This window comes from Hyperoodon ampullatus, assembly GCF_949752795.1.
Source record: "Hyperoodon ampullatus genome assembly, chromosome: 15".
NCBI lineage: Eukaryota > Metazoa > Chordata > Mammalia > Artiodactyla > Ziphiidae > Hyperoodon > Hyperoodon ampullatus.
This window is the reverse complement of record NC_136928.1, coordinates 53,462,150-53,485,978: the sequence shown is the minus strand read 5'-3', so window position 1 is coordinate 53,485,978 and position 23,829 is coordinate 53,462,150. Positions and strand designations below refer to the sequence as shown.

The 23,829-nt window shown below is 37.2% G+C and overlaps 1 protein-coding gene across 1 annotated transcript in view; it reads left to right on the top strand.

The window, feature by feature from the left end:
* The window catches only part of PLEKHH2 (pleckstrin homology, MyTH4 and FERM domain containing H2), a gene marked incomplete at its 3' end in the record, with an annotated part of 103,902 nt that overhangs the window by 54,386 nt on the left and 25,687 nt on the right, over positions 1-23,829 (top strand). Inside the window, exons 15-19 of the mRNA XM_079720574.1 lie at positions 1,183-1,341; positions 9,313-9,393; positions 13,460-13,639; positions 17,718-17,826; positions 18,776-18,888. Of these exons, the coding sequence (XP_079576700.1) occupies positions 1,183-1,341; positions 9,313-9,393; positions 13,460-13,639; positions 17,718-17,826; positions 18,776-18,888 (642 nt within the window). The remainder of the gene's footprint in view (positions 1-1,182; positions 1,342-9,312; positions 9,394-13,459; positions 13,640-17,717; positions 17,827-18,775; positions 18,889-23,829) is intronic.

Sequence of the window (23,829 nt, the reverse complement as noted above, 5' to 3'; positions counted from 1 at the left end):
TGTGAGTAACTCTCCTCTACACTTTCTTTGCCCTTGATCCTTTACACGGTTCTTTCCCCACACTAACCCTCCCAGCCATTTTCTGTTCTCAAACTGTCTAGCTATTTTAGGGGAGGGTTATTTGATAAATGAATTCCCAACAAGATATTCATAATTTAATGTACTATTAAATTCAGAAATGTTTGCAATTTAATAGAGAACCAGAAAATGGCAGTTCTATGAACTTCAGAGGCTGTAGCACCAAAGTGGGAAGGATATTGGTGAGCAGAGGGGCTGTCCTGGCTCTCACTGAGTCACATGGCAGAGGTAGCTGCTGACCATTTCACCCACACATAATGCCAGTCTTGCTAGAAACCTTTGTTAAATTAAAACAAGCAAACAAAAAAAACAAGCTATTGAGACAGTTTGGTATGCGTGATTTAAAATTCAGATGCCTTATTTCTGAAATGCCTTCAATAATCATTATTTTCTTATCTTGCTCCTTTGGAGGGTAGAATACAATATTTTATTAGAAAGGTACATTATCAGTGTTTCCAGTGGATGATACCTGAGGACTGCCCAAAAATGTAGAAAGGAGAATCAGGGAAAACTTTGTCTTGGATCATGGCAGATAAGAATCATTTGTAGGCTTCTGAAATATTTGGAATTTTTGAAATGTGGCTAATTTGAACTTGAGAAATTGTGAGTTCATAATATCTGATTACATGTTTAAGAATTCCTCTTCTGTTGTATAGGTTTTCTTATTTTATTTATAATTGATTTCTTCATTTCCATAACAAATAACTTCTCTTTATTTGCTTAAAGTGTGTTATTTTATTACAGTCTGAAATCATTCTGCTCCTCATTTCAACAACCAGGAACCTGTAGCACATTTAAGGGAGAAAAGGAAAGTGTAATGAGTAAACAAGATAAAAAATCATGACCCCAAAGCTTAATACTATGAAGAGTTTTAAAGTAAACAGAAGTGAAAAAAATTATTTCAAAAAAAGTTAGTTGTCATTCTCACAAAGTGGTTAAAATATGCTACGTGATTTATGGAATCATTTATTTAAAACCTAGGATTCAAGGTTCGGCACGTTTGTTTCCGTGTTAGGTAGTGATGTTTGAAGAATGGACAAGAAAGTGCTAATATCCTAAAATCTTCAGAGTTTCCTTTCCTATCTCTTTCTTATCCCATTCTAGTTGACCACTGAAAAACACACATACTATCTGACTGCAGATTCTCCCAATATATTGGAGGAATGGATTAAAGTGTTACAGAACGTTCTTCGAGTACAAGCTGCCAACCCCCTTTTCCTCCAACCTGAGGGCAAACCAACAGTGAAGGGATTGCTCACCAAGGTGGGAACTCTTGTACATAGCATTATCCCAGGCAACGATGGAATTAGCCCCCGATCATAAAAAGTGGGCATCAGAGAATATAAATATTGAGTATTTATGTTATCTTGGGGGTGGGGAAGAGTGTTTTAAGTATGATACCAAAGACAAAAACCATAAAGATGAAAAATGATAAATTTGACTACTCTACATAAAAAATGTAAATGTTCTTGGGAGTTCCCTGGCGTTCCAGTGGTTAGGACTCTGCTTTTCAGAACCTCTGCCAAGGACCCAGGTTCAATCCCTGGTCGGGGAACTAAGATCCCACAAGCTGTGTGGCACAACCAAAAAAAAAAAAAAAAAAAGTAAATGTTCTTACTATCAGAATTTCTCTAAGCAGAATTTTTAAAAGACTGATGAGAAGCTTTGGAAAGGTATTTGAACATGAAAAACAAGCTTTTTCTAATCAGTAAGTAAAGGATAAATACCAGTGATGGGAAGGAACAAAGGACACAATGAGAGAGAAGTAGAGAGAAGAAATACAAATGATCAATAAACATATGGGAAAACGTTCTACTATCAATAATAATTTCCTTAAAAAGCAAGAAATAATGGATATTTTTTAAAAAGCTGATCAAGGGAGGACCTCTTTTAAAAGTATGAAATGCAGTATCGACACAAATTAAGAAATTTGCTAGTGAGTTTATTACTTTAGAAGGCAATTTGGCAATGTCTTGGCTAAAATGTTTACTCAATAAATATTTTTGAATGAACAAATAAATGAATGAATATTAAATGTCTTATGAACATATATACATACACTTTGAACCAGCAATCTCAGTCCAAGAAATTTATGCTTAGGAAATTATCTTAATTTGCATAAGATTTAAGTATGAGGATGTCCATCACAGCATGGTTTTTCCTTTCCTATTTAAAACAAATGAGATATAATTAACATACATTGAAATGCAGATCTTAAGTGCAGAATTTGATCAGTTTTGACAGATATTTACTGTCACTCTCTCAAGATACAGAACATTTCCATTACTGCAGAAAGGTTACTTGCACATCATAGTTTATAATAAAGAAAAACTGGGATCAACTTAGATGTAGAGCATAGTTTTAAATAAATATTTATGTAATCAGGTAATGCTTTACTATGCAGTCATTTTAAATGTTGTAAAAGAATGTTTAATGTTTTAGAAATAGGTTATGATGTATTGTTAGGTGATAAAATAGCGTATTACCATAAATACATAAAAATGGTTGTTATGCCATTTTTGGTAAACATGTTTGTAGAAAAATGTCTGACTAAGAAATATACTAAGGTATATTAGATATCTCTGGGTGGTTTTTACTTCATTTTTGCTTAGTTCTGCTTTCTAACTTTTTTAGAATGAGGAAGTATTGATTTACGCTAAGATAAATATTATTTATAAATTTTAAAGAGTTCAGTTTGTCACTTTTAGAACAATACAATAAGATATTTACATGCAAAATATTACCCACAAAAATAACCTCTCTGTCATCACTCATCACTCATGTGCTTTATTTATGTAAGAGGTGAAAAATTTAGCTGTAAATGAGCTATGCCACCATGTAATTTATACTTAATGTTAATGTGGGAATGTAGGTGGGTGCTCTTCAGTAATATTTACAAAGACTGTAGAAAAAAATTGGAGAAAAAAATTACCAATACATTCAACAAAGAGATGCACTATGTTTTTTTCCAAAACATTACATTACCATGAAAATGTTTTTCCAGTTACTAATGGGCTTGAGAACTCCTTGGTATTGTGCTGATATATGTTTTCCAACAAACACAGTGCCACTTTAAATCACATTCTTATTCTAATTCATAGTAACTAGGTGTCCTCCTGTTTCAAGGGCTATGTTTATCAAACCCTTACGCTTTAATATGATCTCATGGCTAAGGGTTTGTTACTTCTTTCACAATTAGTGTTTTTGTTTTTTTGCTTATTTTTAATTGTTGGCATGGCTTGTCAATTTCCACTCCTGTTACATTTCTGCTGTTCCCTGCTTCCCATTTCACAATTGCATTTTAAATGAGTATAAGTTGATGTGATTATCAGATGACTAAACCATTAGAATTTATAGACAGGATGCTTATTAGGTTTCCTTCCGACCATTTGTGAAGGCTTGTCCACCCCCATATTTTCACCTGCAAAGCCTTATAAGAGAAAAACTCATTTTGAGTGACTTGTTCTGAGCTCACGTTCAGGCTACAATCCCAGATATGGCAGAGCAACATTTGAATACTTTGGAGGGGAGGAGGCTTTTCCAAGTTGTCACACTGTTATTATTAAGTACAGAAATATGTAGGTAGATATTAAGAACTTGACTAATTTGATTCTGGACAGTCACTCTTGCAACTTTTAATGCTTTAGAAGAACATTTCCTATATAAAAATTCATTTATTTAAAAAAAATGTATTGAGCAGTTATCACATGTCAGGCAATGAGCTGCAGGGTATTAAGATGAATAGGCCACTGCCCCATCCCTCAGAGAGCCTCGTATCTATTGGGAAAGAAAAGGACATCAGCATATTTATAATGATATATATAAAATACTGTTGTTGATATGCATCATAAGGTCACAGAGAAACCTAATTTAGACTGTGGGATCAGGAACAACTTCTCAGAGAAGATTTGCCTGTGCCAAGTCTCCAAGGAGGAGTAGGAATTAATTTTGGAAACGGACAAGGAAAGGTATCCCAGGCTAGAAGACAGCACGAACAAAAGACACAGTATCTCAAAGCAGTGCTACCTATGTGAAGAGCAAGTCCTTTGGAGAAAAAGTTTGAGGGTCCTGATCATGGAGGGCTTTTTTGTCTTGTTAAGGACTTTGTTCTTCATCCTGAAGGTGTTGTGGGACCCTTCAGGGTTTGTAACAGGAACATGGCTATATTGATGCTGTTAACAGATTACTCTGCTGAGAGGAAGATAAATTTGTGGGAAGCAAACTGGAGGTTCTAAGAACAGTAAGTGGAAGTGGTTTTCCTCAAGAGGATGGGACTCTGAACTGGTCATGGGGAAAGAGACCAGAGGGTGAATCTGAATAATGTTAGGAGGTAAAGTCTTCTGTTAGACTGAATTCAGCAACTAGGAAGTGGGAGAGATAAGGATGGCTGGGTGAAAGACCATGCCAGATAATAGAGAGCTCAGAAAACAGGAGCAGTTTAGGATGACTGAAAGGTTATTTTGGGAACTGTCAATGTTTAGAGCTTGTGAGGACACCTGAGTTAAGAAGTCCAGCAGGGACTTCCCTGGTGGCGCAGTGGTTGAGAGTCTGCCTACCGATGCAGGGGACACAGGTTCGTGCCCCGGTCTGGGAGGATCCCACATGCCACAGAGCGGCTGGGCCTGTGAGCCATGGCCGCTGAGCCTGCACGTCCGGAGCCTGTGCTCCGCAACGGGAGAGGCCACAACAGTGAGAGGCCTGCGTACCGCAAAAAAAAAAAGAAAAAAATAAAGAAGTCCAGCAGGCAGTGGCAACACCAGTCTCCATCAGAGGAGAGGGCTAGGTTGGAGAGAAGGATTTGGGGAATTATCAGCATGGATATGATAGTTGAATCCGCGACAGTAAGAGAAATCACCCAGGAAACTGTGTAGGGTGGGAAGAGCAGGGGACTGTTGATGGGACACTCGGGTTCCCAAAATTTGAGGGCACATAAAGGTGATGTATGAAGAGACCCTGGAGAGTAAGTCCTGGAGGCCAGGGGTGGAGTGGTTGACAGGGAGGGAGTGATCTGTAGTGTCAGATGCGGGCAAGTGCTAGGGCAGAAAGTGCCTTGTGGTATGTTGAACGGTAACCGGGTGATGAGTAAGTGCAGTATTGAGTGTGGAGGACTGTCCATACTTTCTGGCACATGAGAAAGAATCAAGCTGGGAGGGAACATGGTGTCAGGAGAGGCACTTTTTCAGATGGGAAAGGCATACCTTGAGTTTCCAAAATTGAAGGGAGGAAACTGGGAGAGAGAAGTGGGAGGTTAAGAACAAAGTCCAGAAGAAATGGGTGATCGGGCATGGTGGGAGGGCACTGTGGAGGGGCTGGACTTGCAGAAAGGTGAGGAAGGATGAAAATCCAAGTTTGTGGGGCAATGAGTGAAATCATGTCTGATGTCCTTGGTTTTCTTTGATGAAGATTACTCCAGTGGGCAGTTCCATGAGAGTGAAGGAAAGGATTGAGAATAAGGGAAATAAGATATACCCCAGGACAGATAGAAGGATTGATTTACCGAGGACCCACCTGACTTCAGTGACTTGAGTTCATTTTTCTCTAAGATGCTCAGAAATAAGAGCAGAGACTTTACATTGTAGTGATGTGAGGATAGTCATTTTTTTATAACATTTTATTATGTGAATTTTCAAATAGGCAGAAAAGTTGGAAGAGTATTTTACAGTGAACACTCATATTCCCACCACCTAAATTCCACAATGAACATTTTCCTTGCTTTATACATATCAAGATGATGATTTTTAAATCAGTGTTTTATTATGGGCATTTTCAAACACACGTGAAAGTAGAAGGAATAATAGAAAGGACCTTCATATATTCATTACCCAGTTTCAACAGCTATTAACTATGGCTAATGTCATTTCTTAAAACCTCCCGTAACCTTCTTTCTCTTCCTACACGCCCCACTGGATTACTTAAAAACAAATGGAGGTGAAATTTTGTTGTGTGGATTTGTTAGAAGCATGGGAATGCAACATAATCACAGGTTTTTTAAAGCAAGAGTTGTTTTGTGATCAAATATCAAATCCAAGGTTGGTGGAGAAGGAAGAGAAGCCAGGAGGGAACTGATAAACTGGAATAAAATGGAAGGGTTGGAGGACTTAAAAGTTGAGGTCAAAGAATAGGAGTGGTGTGAGTAGGAGGGTGGGAGCTGGGGGAAGGTTGGGGTCAGAGCGTAGAATGTAAATTTCAGAAGTGGAGCAGTTCCCAATGAAGGAAAAAGGACCAGGGTGTGGCCAAGCGGATGAATGGCAAAAATGGAAGGATAGCAAAGGTTTTTAGAAATGAAGAGAGCGAGGAACTGTGAGTTAAGATCGTAGGGAAGCAGTACAGCAAAGAGGCTAGGGCAAGAGTTCAGGGGCCAGACTGCATGGGTGCATGTCCTTCCTCTGACAGTTGCCACCTGTGTGACCTTGAATAGATTACTTAGAGGCTCTGTGCCTGAGTGTCCTTTTCTGTAAAGTGGGAATAATAATAGTGCCAACCTCACAGGTGCTGGGAAGATTAAAGAAATTATTTAAGCATGTAAACTGCTTTAGAACAGTGCCTGGCACATCATAAACATGCCAAAAGTGCTAGCTATTATTATCACAAGAGTTTTACCTAGATGCTGAAGTCAGCAAGACAGGTGGCAGGATTTGTGGTGGAGAAGGCTACAGGCATGAAAATAGAGGAGAGGGGAGAAGACCATGGGAGCTTATGTTTTGTGTGATGAGAAAGGCCGATCAGAATATGATATACTATTTGTCATCAAAGTTTCAGAGAGCACTGATATAAGTAACTTTGTTATGGATACAAGGTAAAAAAATTTATTTTTTCAACTATTTAGTTCACCAAAGCCTTGAGGTTTGAGATTGTCTTTAAATCTTTGTGAGGATTCTTCTAGTGTAATTTGTTTTATTATGACTTTTTCAGAATAAGTCAGAATTGGAAGAAATCTTAACATAATCAGATGTACATAAAAAGATAGACTATGTTTTAAAACACAGCTTTTACTGTAAGTTGGCAGAAGTCTTCATTAATTTGTAATTCCTCAAAGGCACACATTGTTCTCTTTAAAGATAAATCATTTCAAAAGTATACTCTCTATAGCCAGATGCATTATTCTTCAGTTTTGCTAAGACTCCTTTCTGGAGTTTGTTTAAAAGGAGAAAAAAAAAGCTGCATAATGCAAGCTATTTAAAACTTCCAGGATATTTATCTGTAAATATATGTTTCTAAATTTAATTAAACCGAAACATGTCTTGCCAAATGCGACACTTTGTTTTGTTTTGTTTTTCCTCAAGCAACATTTAAATCCATCAAACTGTTAGGTGGTGGAGTTATTTGTTTGCTTAAACCATAGTTTTGAAAGCCCAAAGGCTGGCTGCATTTGTGGGTTTAAACGAAACATGTGTTTTACTTCTCCTTATGCATGGTGAGGAAGGAAGCATTTATTGAGTAACTACTAGTATCCTTTATTTACATTTTCTCCTTTGGTCATCACAACAGCCCAGTGAGGTGTACAGTAATCCCATGTTAACGACAGAACTTGGGAGGTCAAGTCAGTTGCCTGAGGACATCATCCATCCAGTATGTGGTAGAACTAGAATTTAAGCCTTGGTCCATTTGACCTCAGAATCCAGGCCTTTTCTACTGTCGTGACTTGCTGACTGTAAAATCCGTTGTGGCGATGATTTATATTCTTCTCATTGTACAACTGTCAGAGCAGTCCGTTTAAATGTTATGTCATTACAAGGGCCCTGCAAAATATGTGTGCTCCCCATCCCTATATGCTGCTCCTTCCCCAGTGACCTCTCCCCTTCCTCGCTTAGTCTCAGACACATGGGCACACACCGTCTCAGGACCTTGGCGCTTGCTGCTTCCTTGCCCGGAGTGTTCTTCTCTCAGGTGACTGCATAGCTCATCTACCTCCTCCAAGGCTTGAATCAGTGTTGGTGATGACTTCCTGACCGCCTTATTTTAAATTGTAAACACGTCCCTCCTTCTCCAGGCACTTCCTTCTCCTTCCCTGCTGTAGTTTTCTCCTTCGTATTTATCACCATGGGCAAGCATGACAATGGAATGTTGGGCTTTCGTTTTACCGGCCAGTGTCTTGGTTTCCAGGTCGTGGGCCACTCCAAATTGAAGCCCACTCTAACTATTGCAGGAGAGGGTCAAGCCTCAAGGCAGAAGTTGGCAGGGCTGCCAGGGTAGTGGGATTATAGGGCAAACTCAACCAGGCACACCACATTCTAGGTCTGGGGCAACAGAGCCTATTATCAATCTTACCCACTGACGGGAATGGGGTTCTTGGTGTTTTTCTAGGCTTGAGGGTGTAACTGGGACTGTCTGGCAAAGATCTTCAGTGCCTGTACCTGGGCGGAACTGGGGCAGAGAGGAACTCACAGTGAGGATCTTCATAAAGCTACCAAACCTGTGGTATTCAGTACAAATTTCGGTAGAATGTCTTCTACCAAAAAAATACCCCCAAAAAACTAGGCTTGTAAACTCCTTGTGTTCTTGATGAAGGTATGCAGCACGCTGCTGGGTTAGTTGTCTGTCTTCCTCACGAGGCAGTGAGCTCCTTGAGGAAGGAGACTGTGTCTCATTCATATCCGTCTCCCCAGTATCTAGACCAGCCTCTGACTATTCAGAGTCAGGAATCAGATTCAGATTCCATCCGAATCACTTGACATAGTTCCTGACATATAGGAAGTACTCAATATGTAATAATAGCTTTTAATATTATTATTTTACAATTTTGTGTGTATCCTTCTGGAGAAGGTATCAAATGTGTTCAGTGTATTATTACTTCTGGAGAAGGCACCAAATGTTTTGAATGAATGAATCTCTTACATTTTGGAAATCACTAGAATTCTTAGGTTTCAATCTTGTTTCTAACATTAGAGTGTTAACCCAGAGAGGCCCACAGGGTTATTGGAAGTCTATGTAATATAAAAACTATGAAATATACTTACTTGTGAAACTGGTATCTTTGAATCCTTAGTCCTAGGCATAGTACTTGACATATAGTAAACATTCGTTAAATGTTGAATGGTGAGCACCAAAGCAAAACATACCATGCTGCTACTATAATGGGTAAATTTTAAATAGCGTTTGGATAGTCTAGTTGGAATATCACTTATATCTCAAGCAAACTGGATAGCTGAACAGCTTCAAATAAAGTGTATAAACTATACTTTAAGGTGTCAGAGTTCTGAGCTACATTTGTAATTCTTTGAAATATGATTTCAGGTAAAACATGGCTACTCCAAGAGAGTCTGGTGTACACTTATAGGAAAAACATTATATTATTTTCGTAGTCAAGAAGATAAGGTATGTATGTATTTTTAATATGCTAATTAGAGGAATTTTTTGTTTGTTATGGCTTCAAGTTTTCCCTTTCACTGTTCTGTTGGTAGCTCAAACTTTAGAATTTTTGATAAGGTTGAAATTTTGCATAAAATTTATTACTAAGGTAATCATAGACCTACAGGGGGTTTTTTTGTTTTTTTTTTTTGCTTTTTTCACGGTACGCGGACCTCTCACTGTTGTGGCCTCTCCCGTTGTGGAGCACAGGTTCAGCGGCCATGGCTCACGGGCCTAGCCGCTCCACGGCATGTGGGATCTTCCTGGACCAGGGCACGAACCCGTGTCCCCTGCATCGGCAGGCGGACTTAACCACTGCGCCACCAGGGAAGCCCCCTACAGGGGTTTTGATTCTTAATTATAAGCCTTAGTAAGTTTTAATTAATTCTTCTTCTAAGACCTAGAAAAGTTTTCCTCTATCCTACTTTCAACCATCAATTTCTCATATTTTCCAGGTCTGACAGACTAGATAAGGTTGATTGAAGGGAAAAGCAAGCTAGGAAAAAAGAGCTGGGAAGGGAAAAGAATCCAGTCCTGTCGCAGGCCCTCGAATCCCTAGATACCACTTATCTATCCATCCATCTGCATATCTATATCCCATTCATTCATTTTTAACTAATCTCCTCCCCGCCAAAACTTGAGTTATTGCATTTTCAGAATAAAAAAATGGGTATCTTCCAAACGTGAAATGTATACCTAATTATCATTGTATATACCCCATGTCATCTTTGGATTACTGAAACTATAAAAACTGAACTAACATGGACCAAGAGTATTTGCATAAAACAATGATGCCAGCTCCACAGAACAGCAGCCTGTGACTGATTACTGTGTTAATGAGACTAAACTTCTTGGTCCACTGACCATGTAGGTTAGTTAGTATTTCTCTGCTCTATTTTCATAGTCTGCACTCTCAGTTCTGACTAGCATATTTAAAATGCATGCCATTATTCTCAGTATCGCTCACAGGTTGGTACTTAACACAGTGCAGCCGTTGAGAGTGATATCTCTGAAGTAATGTGGGAATATGCTCATAAAAATAATACAAGAATAAGCACAGTACAAAACTGCATATTCAGTATAACCCTAACTCAATTATCAGTCAGGAAAACAGAAGCCACTCTGTGTATTCCAGTTTTAACAATTTTAATGCAGAAGTAGGGACATACATAACTTTAGAAAAGTTGGGGGAGTAGAGGTCGGGGAAGCAGCTGCCACTGAAGATCTGAGAAGTCAGCACCAACGGTCTGAACACAAAGCACAGAGGCAGCTGGTACTCAGCAGTTTACTGAGAAGCCTCTGTGATACATCAGCCCAGGCATCTGACTGTAGCTGTCTCAGGAGAATCATGACTCTTCTTTCACCCTTACCTTCCACATCGCATGAAAATTATCTCAGGCAAGTGCTAATTTGGAGCCATGCAGGGAAGGGGATTCTGACAAATTTAGTTCCCAGCTTCTTTTCTGCAGTTACAGCGAGACTGTAGAAGAGGAAGTTTGGGATTCTGAGTTTATAATTCTCAGTCCAGCACATCTATGTAAAGATACACATAGCAGAAAAGTCAGAAAGAACTATACCAAAATGTTGAGTGGTAGTAGAATTATGGATGATTGTTTTCTTCCTTTTTTTTTAACTTTCTATTTTTACCAAGTTTCTATATTTGTGTTTTATAAATAGAAAAATAATTTAAAATTTGCTGAGTGTAGAATTTAAATGTTCCTACTACTACTACTAATAATAATTTTGTTTTTTATTAAAAATGGATAACATTGATCACAGAAGGAACAAGTCAGAGGAATGTAGATAGCTGAACAGAAATCCATTGTAATTACTGGAAAAATATTGAGAATGCTTGTGAATTGGTATAGGCTTACTTCATTTTGTGCTATAGATGTTTCAGAAACAATTTGTCTTTATCTCAATCAGTGTCTTTTAAAAAATTCAGTCAAAATATTTAAAAGCACCCGGTCTATTCACTGTTTATAGAACCATGGTAAATCCTCTGGTAAAAGGAATTATCATCTTTAAATATTGGGGTGGATGGAACCTTGATTGTCATATGATTGGGTATGCCTAAAGCACACAATTAGGATAGTATTGTCATGTATTATCATAGTAGAATTAGTTTTCTTTATCCTATTTTTTAAAGCTTGCTTTTTATTTATTGATGTGAATTTTCTGCCCTATTATTTTGCTTTTGTTTTACTGCCTTTCTTTTTCTGAAAGCATAGATAAGTTAATTTCACATTTTTCCTTCAGAAGTAAATTTTCTTCACTCAGTCCCCAGAATAGTGCTTTGCACATAGTAACTACTCAGAAAATAACTGTAATTAATTTAACGGGAAAAAGCAATGTTTCTCGTAAAAGACAACACATTTAATCAAATGAATTAATTTTTTACTATTAATCAGCTATTAGGCAGATAAGATATCTAGGTAAGACCTTACTGAGAAGCTGACATTTTAATTAGGTTTTGAAGGAAGTAGAAGAGGCAAGAGTATTCCAAGCCAAAGGAACAGCGAGTGCAGAGGCCCTGGCAGGAGCATGCCAGGTGTGTTTGAGGAACAGTGAGAAGGTCAGTGTGACTGGACTAGACTCCATTAGGGAGAGGAGAATAGGAGATGAGTTCAGGGAAGTAACGGGGACCAAATCACAGGGGGCCTTATCATAGTAAGGACTTTGGCTTTTGCTCCAAGTAAGATGAGAAGCCATTTGAGGATTTTGAGCCAAGCAGTGACATGATCTGACCTGTGTCTAACAGGAACACTTGAGCTACTGTCTGAAGGGAATTAGGAGGAGACTGGTTAGGAGACTCTTACAGTAATTCAGGTGAGAGATGATTGTGGTTTAGTGTGGCAATGGAGGTGTGAGAAGAGACCAGATTCTGGGTATATTTTGAAAGATTTGCTGATAGGATTTGTTCACTAAATGAACAAATATGAGAGCAAGAAAAGGGGCAGTGACGATGCCAATCTTTTTGGCCTGAACAGCTGGAAAGGTCAAGTTGCAAACAACTGGGATGGGAGAGACTCAGGTGGTGGGGGAGGACTTACCAAGTGACGTTGAAATGCTATTAGACATCTAAGTAGAGCTAGTGTGAGTCAGGAGTTATAAATTTGGAAGTAGCTAATACATGCTGATGCAAAAGCCATGAGCTTGGATGACATCACCCAGGGGAGTGAGTGTAGATGGGAAAAGAGTTCCCTGGGCCCGAGCATGGAAATGTAAGATGGTAAATGTCCTTGGAGTTACAGTGAACTTTTTCAGGCTGCAATTCCAAACCTGACCGAATATTTTAGAAGTTGTACATCTGAAGCAGACTGTGTGTGTTCCTGGAGTAAATGGATTTAATTAAAGAAAAGTTTTAAAACAAATATGCTAAATATTCTACACAGCAAATAGTTGTTTTCATCAGTAAAAGAGTAGGTAAAATTTAATATAAATCATTTTTAGGATGTTTTTCTTACACTTAAATTAAGATGAAAGAAATCATGGCATTTTTTGTGATATATTACATGTGTAATATATCATATATGTGTATATAGCCTCAAAACACTCCTCATTTATTGGGGTTTAGAGTGATAGTTAATCACACTTCTTCACACCAGCTGTTTAACTTTGTTACTTTTTCTGTGAATAGTATTGAGACTATGTCTACCCTTGTCCTTTTGATCCAATAACTTAATCAAATTAATTCTGTGGGAAAAAAGTCAAATGAATATTTTGACTGAATTGCTTGACTAGGTAGTGTGTCACTTTGGTCCAAATGAATAATCCAAACCACTGTATGGAAGTGGCTTCTTGCTTTTTCCACAAAAGTTAAATGTCTAGTATTCAAATTGTTCTTCAGTATTACAGTTGGCATGTTGGTTGTGGCTACTACTTTTGTAACAATGTGGATAATACAATTAGCTTTAGGCATTCATTTAAAAAAAGGTATGCTTTATAAAGGTAAGAATGAAAAGACTATGAAAAATTTTAGCAGGAAAATATTTAAAAGTTCCTTCCTTACAATTACTAATATTTACTTTAGTTTCCTTTAGGTCAGATCAGACTCTGGGAAGCTAAAGTTGAAGAGGTTGACAGATCCTGTGATTCAGATGAAGATTATGAAGCCAGTGGGCGAAGTCTTTTATCCACACATTACACTATTGTGATCCACCCCAAAGACCAAGGTCCGACTTACCTCCTGATTGGATCCAAGCATGAAAAGGTATGTAAGGCCTAATTGGTTGAGTTAGAATGATTTAGACTAATATGATTAAGTATTGGTAATAATTTTCAAATGACTGTTAAGTGCAATCAAAGATTTATGTATAGATTTGTTGGACATAGTATTTTTAAAATAATTTTATTTCTGATATATTTCAAACACAAAAAATATAACAGACACCCTTTTATACTTAACAGATGTTAGATTTCGTGGTATTTTTTTATCAGTGTAAAATTAGTAACCATCTAAGTGTTCAACAATAGGAAATTGATTAAATAATGTCCATATGATAAAATATCCTGCAGCCTTATATCTTTTTTATATTAAAAATAGATAATTATAATTTCTGAATTTTACTAATATAGCATAAGCACATCCTTAATATAATCTCAACTATGTGAAAATATAATGTACATATATATTTTAATAGAAAGAAAAAAGTCCAGTATATTTGGGGAGCAGAAAAATGGGTTCTTTTCTTCCTTTCTTCCTTATATACATAATCAATGTATACAACTTGATGCTTTGGAAATAATTATTTGCTCATGAAACCATCACTGCAGTCTATGGCATAAACCTATCCATCACATCCAAAAGTTTCCTCTCAACCTCTTTTTTAATTATTATTTTTGTGTGTGTGTGATAAGAACTACATAACATAAGATCTTCCCTCTTAGTAAATTTTAAAGTATGTAATACAACATTGTTAACTATAGGCACCATGCTGTATGATAGATCTCTAGGACTTATTCATCTTTTTGTTTTTTTTCTTTTTTTTTCCCAGGACTTATTCATCTCGTATAACCACAACTTTGTACCCTTTGACTAATACCACCCTGTTTCCCCTTTCCCCTAGCCTGGCAACCACCATTCCCTCTCTGCTTCTATGAGTTTGACTATTTTAGATCCATCATATTAAGTGGTATTATATGGTATTTGTCTTTCTGTGTCTGGTTTGTTAGCAGGCAACAAACCTGGTTGCTAAGAAACCAGACACAGAAATGTCCTCCAGATTCATCTATGTTGTCACAAATGGCAGGATTTCCTCCTTTATAAGGCTGAATAATATTGTATGTATATACCATATTTTCTTTACCCATTCATCCATCAATGGACACTTAGGTTGCTTCCATGTCTTTGCTATTGTAAATAGTGGTGTGATGAACATGAGGGTGCATATATCTTTTTGAGTTAATATTTTATATAAATTTATATTAAAAAGCTTCCTTCAGATAAATACCCAGAAGTAGAATTGCTGGATCATATAGTAGTTCTATTTTTAATTTTTTGAGGAAACTCCATACTGTTTTCCACAGTGTTGCACCAATTTACATTCCCACCAACAGTGTACAGGGCTCCCTTTTCTCTACATCCTCACCAGTACTTGTTATTCCTTGTCTTTTGGGGGTTTTGTTTTGTTTTTGATAGTTGCCATTCTAAAAGGTGTGAGGTGATAACTCATTGTGGTTTTCAGTTGCATTTCCCTGATGATTAGTGATGTTGAGCTCCTTTTTGTGTACCTGTTGGCCATCTGTATGTCTTCTTGGGAAAATGTTTTTCAGATCCTCTGCGCACTTTTTAATTGGATTGTTTGTCTTTTTGCTATTGAGTTGTATGAGTTTTATATGTATTTTAAATATTAACCCCTTATCAGAAATATGATGTGAAATATTTTCTCCCACTCAGTAGGTTATCTTTTCATTTTGTTGATGGTTTCCTTTGCTGTGCAGAAGCTTTTTAGTTTGATGTAATTCCACATGTCTATTTTTGCTTCTGTTGCCTGTGCTTTTGGTGTCATACCCAAGAAATCATTGCCAAGGCCAGTGTCCAAAAGCTTCTTCTCAATGTTTTCTTCTAGGAGTTTTATGGTTTCAGGTCTGATGTTTAAGTCTTTATTCCATTTTGAATTGACTTTGTGTACTGTGTGATATCAGGGTCCAATTTCATTTTTTTATATAAATTTATTTTATTTACTTATTTCTGGCTGTGTTGGGTCATCATTGCTGCGCACGGGCTTTCTCTAGTTGTAGCAAGCAGGGGCTACTCTTTGTTGTGGTGCATGGCCTTCTCGTTGCGGTGGCTTCTCTTGTTGCAGAGCACAGGCTCTAGGGTGCATGGGCTTCAGTAATTGCAGTACGCGGGCTCAGTAGTTGTGGCTCGCAGACTCTAGAGTGCAGGCTCAGTAGTTGTGGCATGCAAGCTTAGTTGCTCTGAAGCATGTGGGATCTTCCGGGACCAGGGCTCAAACCTGTGTCCCCTGCATTGGCAGGCGGATTCTAAACCACTGCACCACCAGGGAAGCCCTCCAATTTCATTGTTTTGCATATGGATATCCAGTTTTCCCAACACCATTAATTGAAGAGACAATCCTTTGCCCACTGTATTCTTGGCAACCTTGTCAAAAATCAGTTGACCATATATGCATGGTTTTATTTCTGGACTCTCTATTCTGTCCCATTGGCCTAATGAAGCAATCATTAGGCCCACTGATGGACCTAATGTCTGTTTTTATGCCAGTACCATACTATTTTGATTACTGTAGCTTTGTAATATATTTTGAATTAGGAAGTATGATCCCTCCAGCTTTGTTCTTCTTGCTCAAAATTGCTTTGGTTATTTGGGGTCTGTTCCTGTTCCATGTGAATTTTAGGATTGTTTTTTCTATTCCTGTTAAAAAAAAATTGGGATTTTGATAGGGATTAGTTTGAATCTCTATGGGTTGTTTTGGGTAGTATGGACATTTTAATAATATTAATTCTTCCAATCTATGACTGGATGTCTTTCCATTTATTTGTGTCTGCTTTAGTTTCTTTCATTAGTGCTTTATTGTTTTTGGTGTACAAATCTTTCACCTCCTTGGTTAAGTTTATTCCTAAGTACTTTATTCTTTTTTTTTTGCTATTGTTTTCAGATTGTTTTCTTAATTTCCTTTTCAGATAATTCATTGTTAGTGTATACAAACACAACCGATTTTTAAAAATTAATTAGTTCATTTATTTTACTTATTTTTTGGCTGTGTTGGGTCTTCATTGCTGTGCGCGGCTTTCTCTAGTTGTGGCGAGTGGGGGCTACTCTTCCTTGCAGTACGCAGGCTTCTCCTTGCAGTGGCTTCTCTTGTTGCGGAGCACGGGCTCTAGGTGCACGGGCTTTAGTAGTTGTGGCATGTGAGCTCAGTAGTTGTGGCTCACAGACTCTCGAGCACAGGCTCAGTAGTTGTGGTGCACAGGCTTAGTTGCTCCGTGGCATATGGGATCTTCCCGGACCAGGGCTCGAACCCATGTCCCCTGCATTGGCAGGCAGATTCTTAACCACTGCACCACCAGGGATGTCCCCATAACTGATTTTTGTACGCTGATTTTGTATCCTGCAACTTTATTAAATGTATTAGTTCTAACAGTGTTTTTATGGAATGTTTAGGGTTTTCAACAAATAAGATAATGTCATCTGCAAACAGAGATAATTTTACTTCTACCTTTCCGATTTGGATGCCTTTTATTTCTTTTTCTTGCTCTGTTGCTCTGGCTAGGACTTCCAGTGGTATGGTGAATAGAAGTGGCAAGAGTGGGCATCCTTGCCTTGTTCCAGATCTTACAGGACAAGCTTTCACTTTTTCACCATTGAGTATGATATTAACTGTGGGCTTTTCTTATAAGGCCTTTATTGTGTTGAGGTATGTTCCTTCTGGGTATTATTTCCTTCTTTAAATTTTCTGGATTTCCTAGGTATTTTATATGTTCTGTTTGTATGTACTAGGAGTCAGATTTTAAATTTGATAGAATTTGTTGTATTTCTTAAAAGAATATTAATTGGTTGTATTTATTCTAGTCTCTTAATGTCACATTACTTTCTTAATTTTCTTATGCTTTTCTAAATGTGAACAATGGGGAAAAGGTACTATGAGCACAATTCAAATAAGCTGGCTTCAGAACTCTTTAAGTGGCTTTTAGTTATTTAAAAATTGTGGGTTTTTTTTTCCATTGTCAAAGTTTTCTACTGTTTATGCAAGTTGTTTTTTTCCTTAAGTCATCAAAAACTGTGTCTTGGTTAACATTTCTATTAATATGTTTTGATTTTTAAGGACACTTGGCTTTATCACCTGACTGTTGCAGCTGGAAGTAACAATATAAATGTTGGATCTGAATTTGAACAACTCGTTTGCAAATTGCTAAATATAGAAGGGGAACCTTGTAAGTTTATAACATACAAGGCTTTATGGTTTATGAAATGGGCCCTAACTCCCTTAGCCTAATAGAGTTTTCACTTTGCGGGTTCCTGTTTCCCTGAGATGTACCCATCTTCTCATAGGCTGTGCTTGTCACGGGCCAGGATTCTCATTGTGGTTCTTTGACTCCAAGGACACGGTCATTCCTTGACATGTCCATATCCTGTCACGCCTCTCTGCCTTTGCTCACATTACTCCCTCTGCCTGGAACACCCTTCTTCCTTCACATTCCCCACCAACTTGATAAAATCCTACCTACCTTAGGAGCTCCCCCTGCCAACCCACCCCAACTCAGCATCTGGCTCATAAAATGTGCCTAATAAATGTTAAAATTATATCCCAATGCACTTTACCATTTAAAACTTTTATAGCATTTGTTGCTTTGCACTGAAGTTTTTTTTATGGCTAAGGTTTCCCCATTGAGAGCCTAGATTCTAAGCTCTGCTTTACTTAATAATAGAGATCACATTTTATTTGCAGTGTCTAGCATAGGAATTTAATAAATGTTGATTTTAGGAATGACTTCAAGTTCCTCTTTATCTTTCTGTCTCCTTCTGCTCTGGCTTCTCCTCTCTGTATCTTCCCCCAGCTCCCTCTCATGTACAGTCATCTCCCCACCTAGGTCACCGATCTTTAGCACATTTAAGCAACATGACAATGTCCTGGTAAGACTTGTTTTGGCCTAGAATATTTGTACCAAACTCTTCTAGCTTTAATTTATCCAAAACAGGAATAGGAGAATCCCAATGGCCTGGAAACTGAAATAAAATAATGTTATCAGAGGTTTTTCATGACTTTTATGACTTAAATTGTGAGCCAAGCCAGAATGAGGTAATTTCTAAAGGGCTGATTTAATGTGAGGCCAAAGTAAGTGATTCTTTCTGTTTCCTGTTCATACTTCATTCTGTATTTAGCCTCTCAGATATGGAGACACCCTACTTTGTGTCACAGCAAAGAAGGACTCATTTCTCCTTTGACAACACTACCTTCGGAAGCTCTACAGACAGAAGCAATTAAATTATTTAAGGTAAGATTTTATATGGAGTTATATATTGTTAAAAAATTTAATAGGAAAAAATAAAACTTCAGATTATAAAGTTTCACTCTTTTCAAGAAAATTCAAAATGTGATGATGATTAAGAAAATCTGCTGAGGGCTTCCCTGGTGGCACAGTGGTTGAGAGTCCACCTGCCGATGCAGGGGACACGGGTTCGTGCCCCGGTCTGGGAAGATCCCACATGCCGCGGAGCGGCTGGGCCCGTGAGCCTTGGCCACTGAGCCTGCGCGTCTGGAGCCTGTGCTCCGCAACGGGAGAGGCCACAACAGTGAGAGGCCAGCATACCGCCAAAAAAAAAAAAAAGAAAAAAGAAAATCTACTGAAATAAAATTAGGTGAATTTAATATGCTTTCTGAGTGAGGATTTGAGATTTACTGCAGTAAACTATCTATGGTTTGGGCCATGTGAAACACTTAATATCAGAAGAATCATTTCCTCTTCAACCTCTCAAATGGAGAGATTCCTGACATCACTTGTACCTCAGTGTTGGGAGAGGGATCAATATCCTTCTTCTTCTCCAGTGCTACTCTCAAATTCTTATTACTCAACCTCTATTAGAAATCCGTGGTGACTTGAAGCATACCATTCAACTATATCACTCTTAATCCTCCACCCCCATCAACTCTGTCATCAGTCACCTTCTGGTAACTCCTCAAATTTAATTAAGGATTTTGGCTCCCAACTCACATCTTTCTCTCTGCCTCAAATCTTGCCATTACCCTGAATTACTTTACTATCACTTCACTCACCAATGCCATGGCCTTAAGATTCCTGACCTTCTCAATGTCGGCAAGCTTCCTCTCTACCCTGCTTCACCTTCCAATTCTCCATGTCCACACCCTGACCTCAACATTCCTCATAAGTACACCACTTCTAAAAGCTTAAATTCTAATGCACCTTTCATTAACCATAATCTCTTAGCCCATGAGCTCTCTTATTTTCTTTCTTCCATTTCTCATCCTCACTAAGACATTTTTTTGAGCCATTTATTTTATTTGAGATGAAGAGAGAGCACAATAACTACCTCTTGGCTTTTCTTCCTTCTTTATCTAGTCTGGATGACTTTCATTAATACTCATAGTTCCTTGGGACCTGTAGTTCCATGCATTCTTCAGCTGAACCCCAACCGAGATCAGTGCTGCTGTCTTGCCTGCTTCCATATTAATCACATACATAGTGCTAGAGAGCCTCAAACAGCCGTATGGACTGGAGCCAATGTAAATCTGTGGTCTTCATTCCTTAGGGTCAACTGTCTCTCCTTTTGCTTGTCTTTGGTCACATCCTCTCAAATTCCCTACTCAATAATGCTCCTCACAGCAAACTTACCTTCTAGTTCATTGGGAAAATTAGAGGGCATCAGAAATGATCACCTCGAATCTCTCTTCTCAACAGACATTCTTTCATCTATTTTTTCCTCCATTACTCCAGTCTCAGAATATAATGGATTCATGTCTTGACTCTGCACTGGGACCTTGGTACTTCATTTTCCCATAGTCTCTTAAAGTCTCAATTTTTGTCTCTCTTTTGGCTTTTTCTTGCCTACATTCCACCCATCTCAAAAAATTATATATTTACTAGATAATACTAAGGAATTATTGTTAATTTGGGAAGGGCATAATGATGACATGATGGTTATGGGAGAAAAATCTTTATCAGTTGGAGAGCCCTACTGAAGTATTGGTAAAATAACATGATATACATTAGAATACTACAGAAAAAAAGTGGATGCAGGGGTTGGACGAAACAAGTGTGGCAAAATGCTTGTTGACAATTGTTGGCACCAGGTGATGGGTACATTATACTTTCTCTCTACTTTTGTTCATGTTTTAAAATTACCATAATGGAACGTTTTTAAAAATCCACCTGTAGAATACACAAATACCCAAAGCAAGAAAGACTTTATACAAATATATTTGAAAATCTGGATGAAGTGATCAACTTTATAACAAAATATAAATGGTGAAAACCAATTACACAGGTGAATGAAAATTTAAACAGGAAAATTTACCAAACTTTATAATTGTGGTTAATTTCAATGCTGTTTAAACTGTCCCAAAGCATAGGAAAGAAGGAAATTTTGCAAAATTATTTCTTTTACTTTTTGGGGGGTAAATCTCAAACATATATAAGAGTAGAGAGAATGTTATGAAGTATAAGATACTCATCATCCAGCTCCACAGTTGTCAACATATGACCAGTTTTGTTTCATTCTCCCCAACCCCACTGCTCCCCAAGATTGGATTATTTTGAAGCAATTCTCAGTCATCATGTCACCAGATTCTTTTTGTGAAGTGAGTATTACTTTGATACCAAACTGCCGAAAATATTGTAGAAAATGGAGTATTTCATACAAAAACTAATAAAGTATTAGTAAACAGAATCCAACATCATACTAAAAGAATACTAATCATGACTAAGAGGGATTTGTTCCAGGAAATGAAGTATGGCTAAATATTAGGATGTCTATTAATATTATTTATTATTAAGTCGACAGTCATCTCTATAGATGGTAAAAATGCATTCATAAAATACTGATAGATATCTCCTTAACATGATAAAATATTTCTGCTTAGTAAAAACAAATGTCATGCTTTATGGGGAAATGCTTTAAACATTTTCATTAAAGTGAAGAACAATGATATTCACTCCCATTAATATTTTAAAAACTTCTTATTAAAGCATAATCTGTATAGAGTGTATCCCCATTATTATTAATATTATTATTATTTAGCATTCTATTAGTGGTACTAACCAATTGCAATTAGGCAATGAAAACAAATTAGAAGGAAACAAACTGGAAATGCAAATATTTACAGATTATATAATTGTATACCTGGGGAAAAAAACTTTAAAAACTACTACAAACAAAAAAGATAATTCAATCAGATAGTGAGGTACAAAATTGATAAGTAGAAATCAAAACTTTTTACACGTACAAACAACAACCAGTTAGAAGATAAAAGGAAGAACTTCTGCTTTTTGGCTGTGATGGAGCAACAGGAACTGAATTTACCCTACCAATGGTTTTCAGACTGTTGAATAACAGGCTGTGCAGGACAGTGATCCTCAGGAAAACAAATGAAGTAAGCTTTACAATCGTTGCAGCTTAATATCTTGGAGAGAGTTTCATGATCACAGTGCATGCAGGGACACCCAAATAGTGTTTGGCAGTCTTCCTGAGTTACCAAGGCAGAGTTCAGAATTTGAGGAGGCCAAGATGGTTAGAATTCACAAAACTGAGAGGAGTGAGCAGAAGAGAGTGGGAAAGTGCTCCACAGATTCATAGAGGGTTCCTTTTGAGTTTTTAGCTGAGAACTGATAATCATATGTGTGTGAGGAAACTACCTGAGGCTAGGGAAAGAACTACCAGAAAAGAATAGGCAAAAAAAAAAAAAAAATTCCTGGAGCTTACACATAGCTGAAAATAGTTTGTATTCCTATCATCCAGAATGGAAAGACCTCCTAATGCACTAGGCATCAAGTAGAGTACTCAAGATAGAAGTCACATTGATTTTTAATAACCTAACCTCAGAAATGGCATACCATCATTTCTGCCATATTCTACTGGTCAAACAAACTAACTCTAGTACAGTATGGAAGGGGATTGCCTCAGATATTGTCTGAATATCAAGAGATGGAGATCATTGGGGGCCATCTTGGAGACTAGCAGCCATACTTCATATATTCAAGAAGGTAGAGGAAAGCATAAACATTTTAAGAAGAGTAATGGAAGATATTTAAAAGATCCAAATTGAACTTTCAGAGATGAAAAATGTAGTGGCTAAAATGAAAAAAATACACTGGATGAGATTAACAACAGGTAAGATAATGCAGTAGGCAAGACAAGTGAACTTAAAGACATAGCAAGAAAAATTATCCAGAATGAAACACAGAGTTTAAAAAAACTGAAAAAAATTGAACAGAGTACAGTGAGCAATGGTATATTTTCAAGCAGCCTAACATATATGGAACTGGAGCTCTACAAAAGGAAGGAGGGCAACAGAAAAATATTCAAGGAAATAATGGCTTAAATTTTCTTTTCCCAAATTTAATGAAAACTATAAAACTCTCAAATTTAAGAAGCTCAGTGAATCTCAAACAGAAGAAATGTGACAAAAACTACTCTAATACACATCATAATCAATTGCTTTAGACAAGTTATAAAGAGTGTGGTGGTTTGGGAGGAATAACATAACACATAGAGAACATAGATAAGAATGACAGCAGACTTCTCAGTGAAAACTATACAAGTCATAAGATAGTGGAGTAACATCTTTAAAGTACTGCAAGGAAAAAAATCTATCAACCTAGAATTCTATATCCAGTGAAAATATTTTTCAAAAACAAAGGTGACATAAAGGCTTTTTCAGATATATAAAACTTGAAAGAATTACTCCCCAGAAGACCAACACTACAAGAAATGTTTAGTGATGTCCTTTAGGCAGTCAGAAAATGATGCCAGATGGAAATCTGGATTTATGCAGAGGAATGAAGAGCACTAGAAATGGCAAATATGTGGGTAAATATATAAGAATTTTTCCTTATTATTTCAATCTCTCTAAAAGATAATTGACTGTTCAAAGGAAAGATAATAACATTGTATTGTGGGGTTTAAAATTATATGTAGAAATAAAATATATGACAATAATAGCACAAAGACTGAGAGAGGGGAAATGTAAGTATACTGTTATAAGGTTCTCATACTATAAGAAGTGCTATAATATTCCTTAAAGGTAGACTGTTTTATATATTTTATATATTAAAATATATGCTAAAACCTTAAAGCAACCACTTAATAAAAGTCAAAGAGGTTTAGCTGATAAGCCAATAAAGGACATAAAACAGAATCATAAAATATAGTCTAGTAATTTTTTAAAAGGCTGAAAAAGAGGAAAACCAAAAAGAACATAT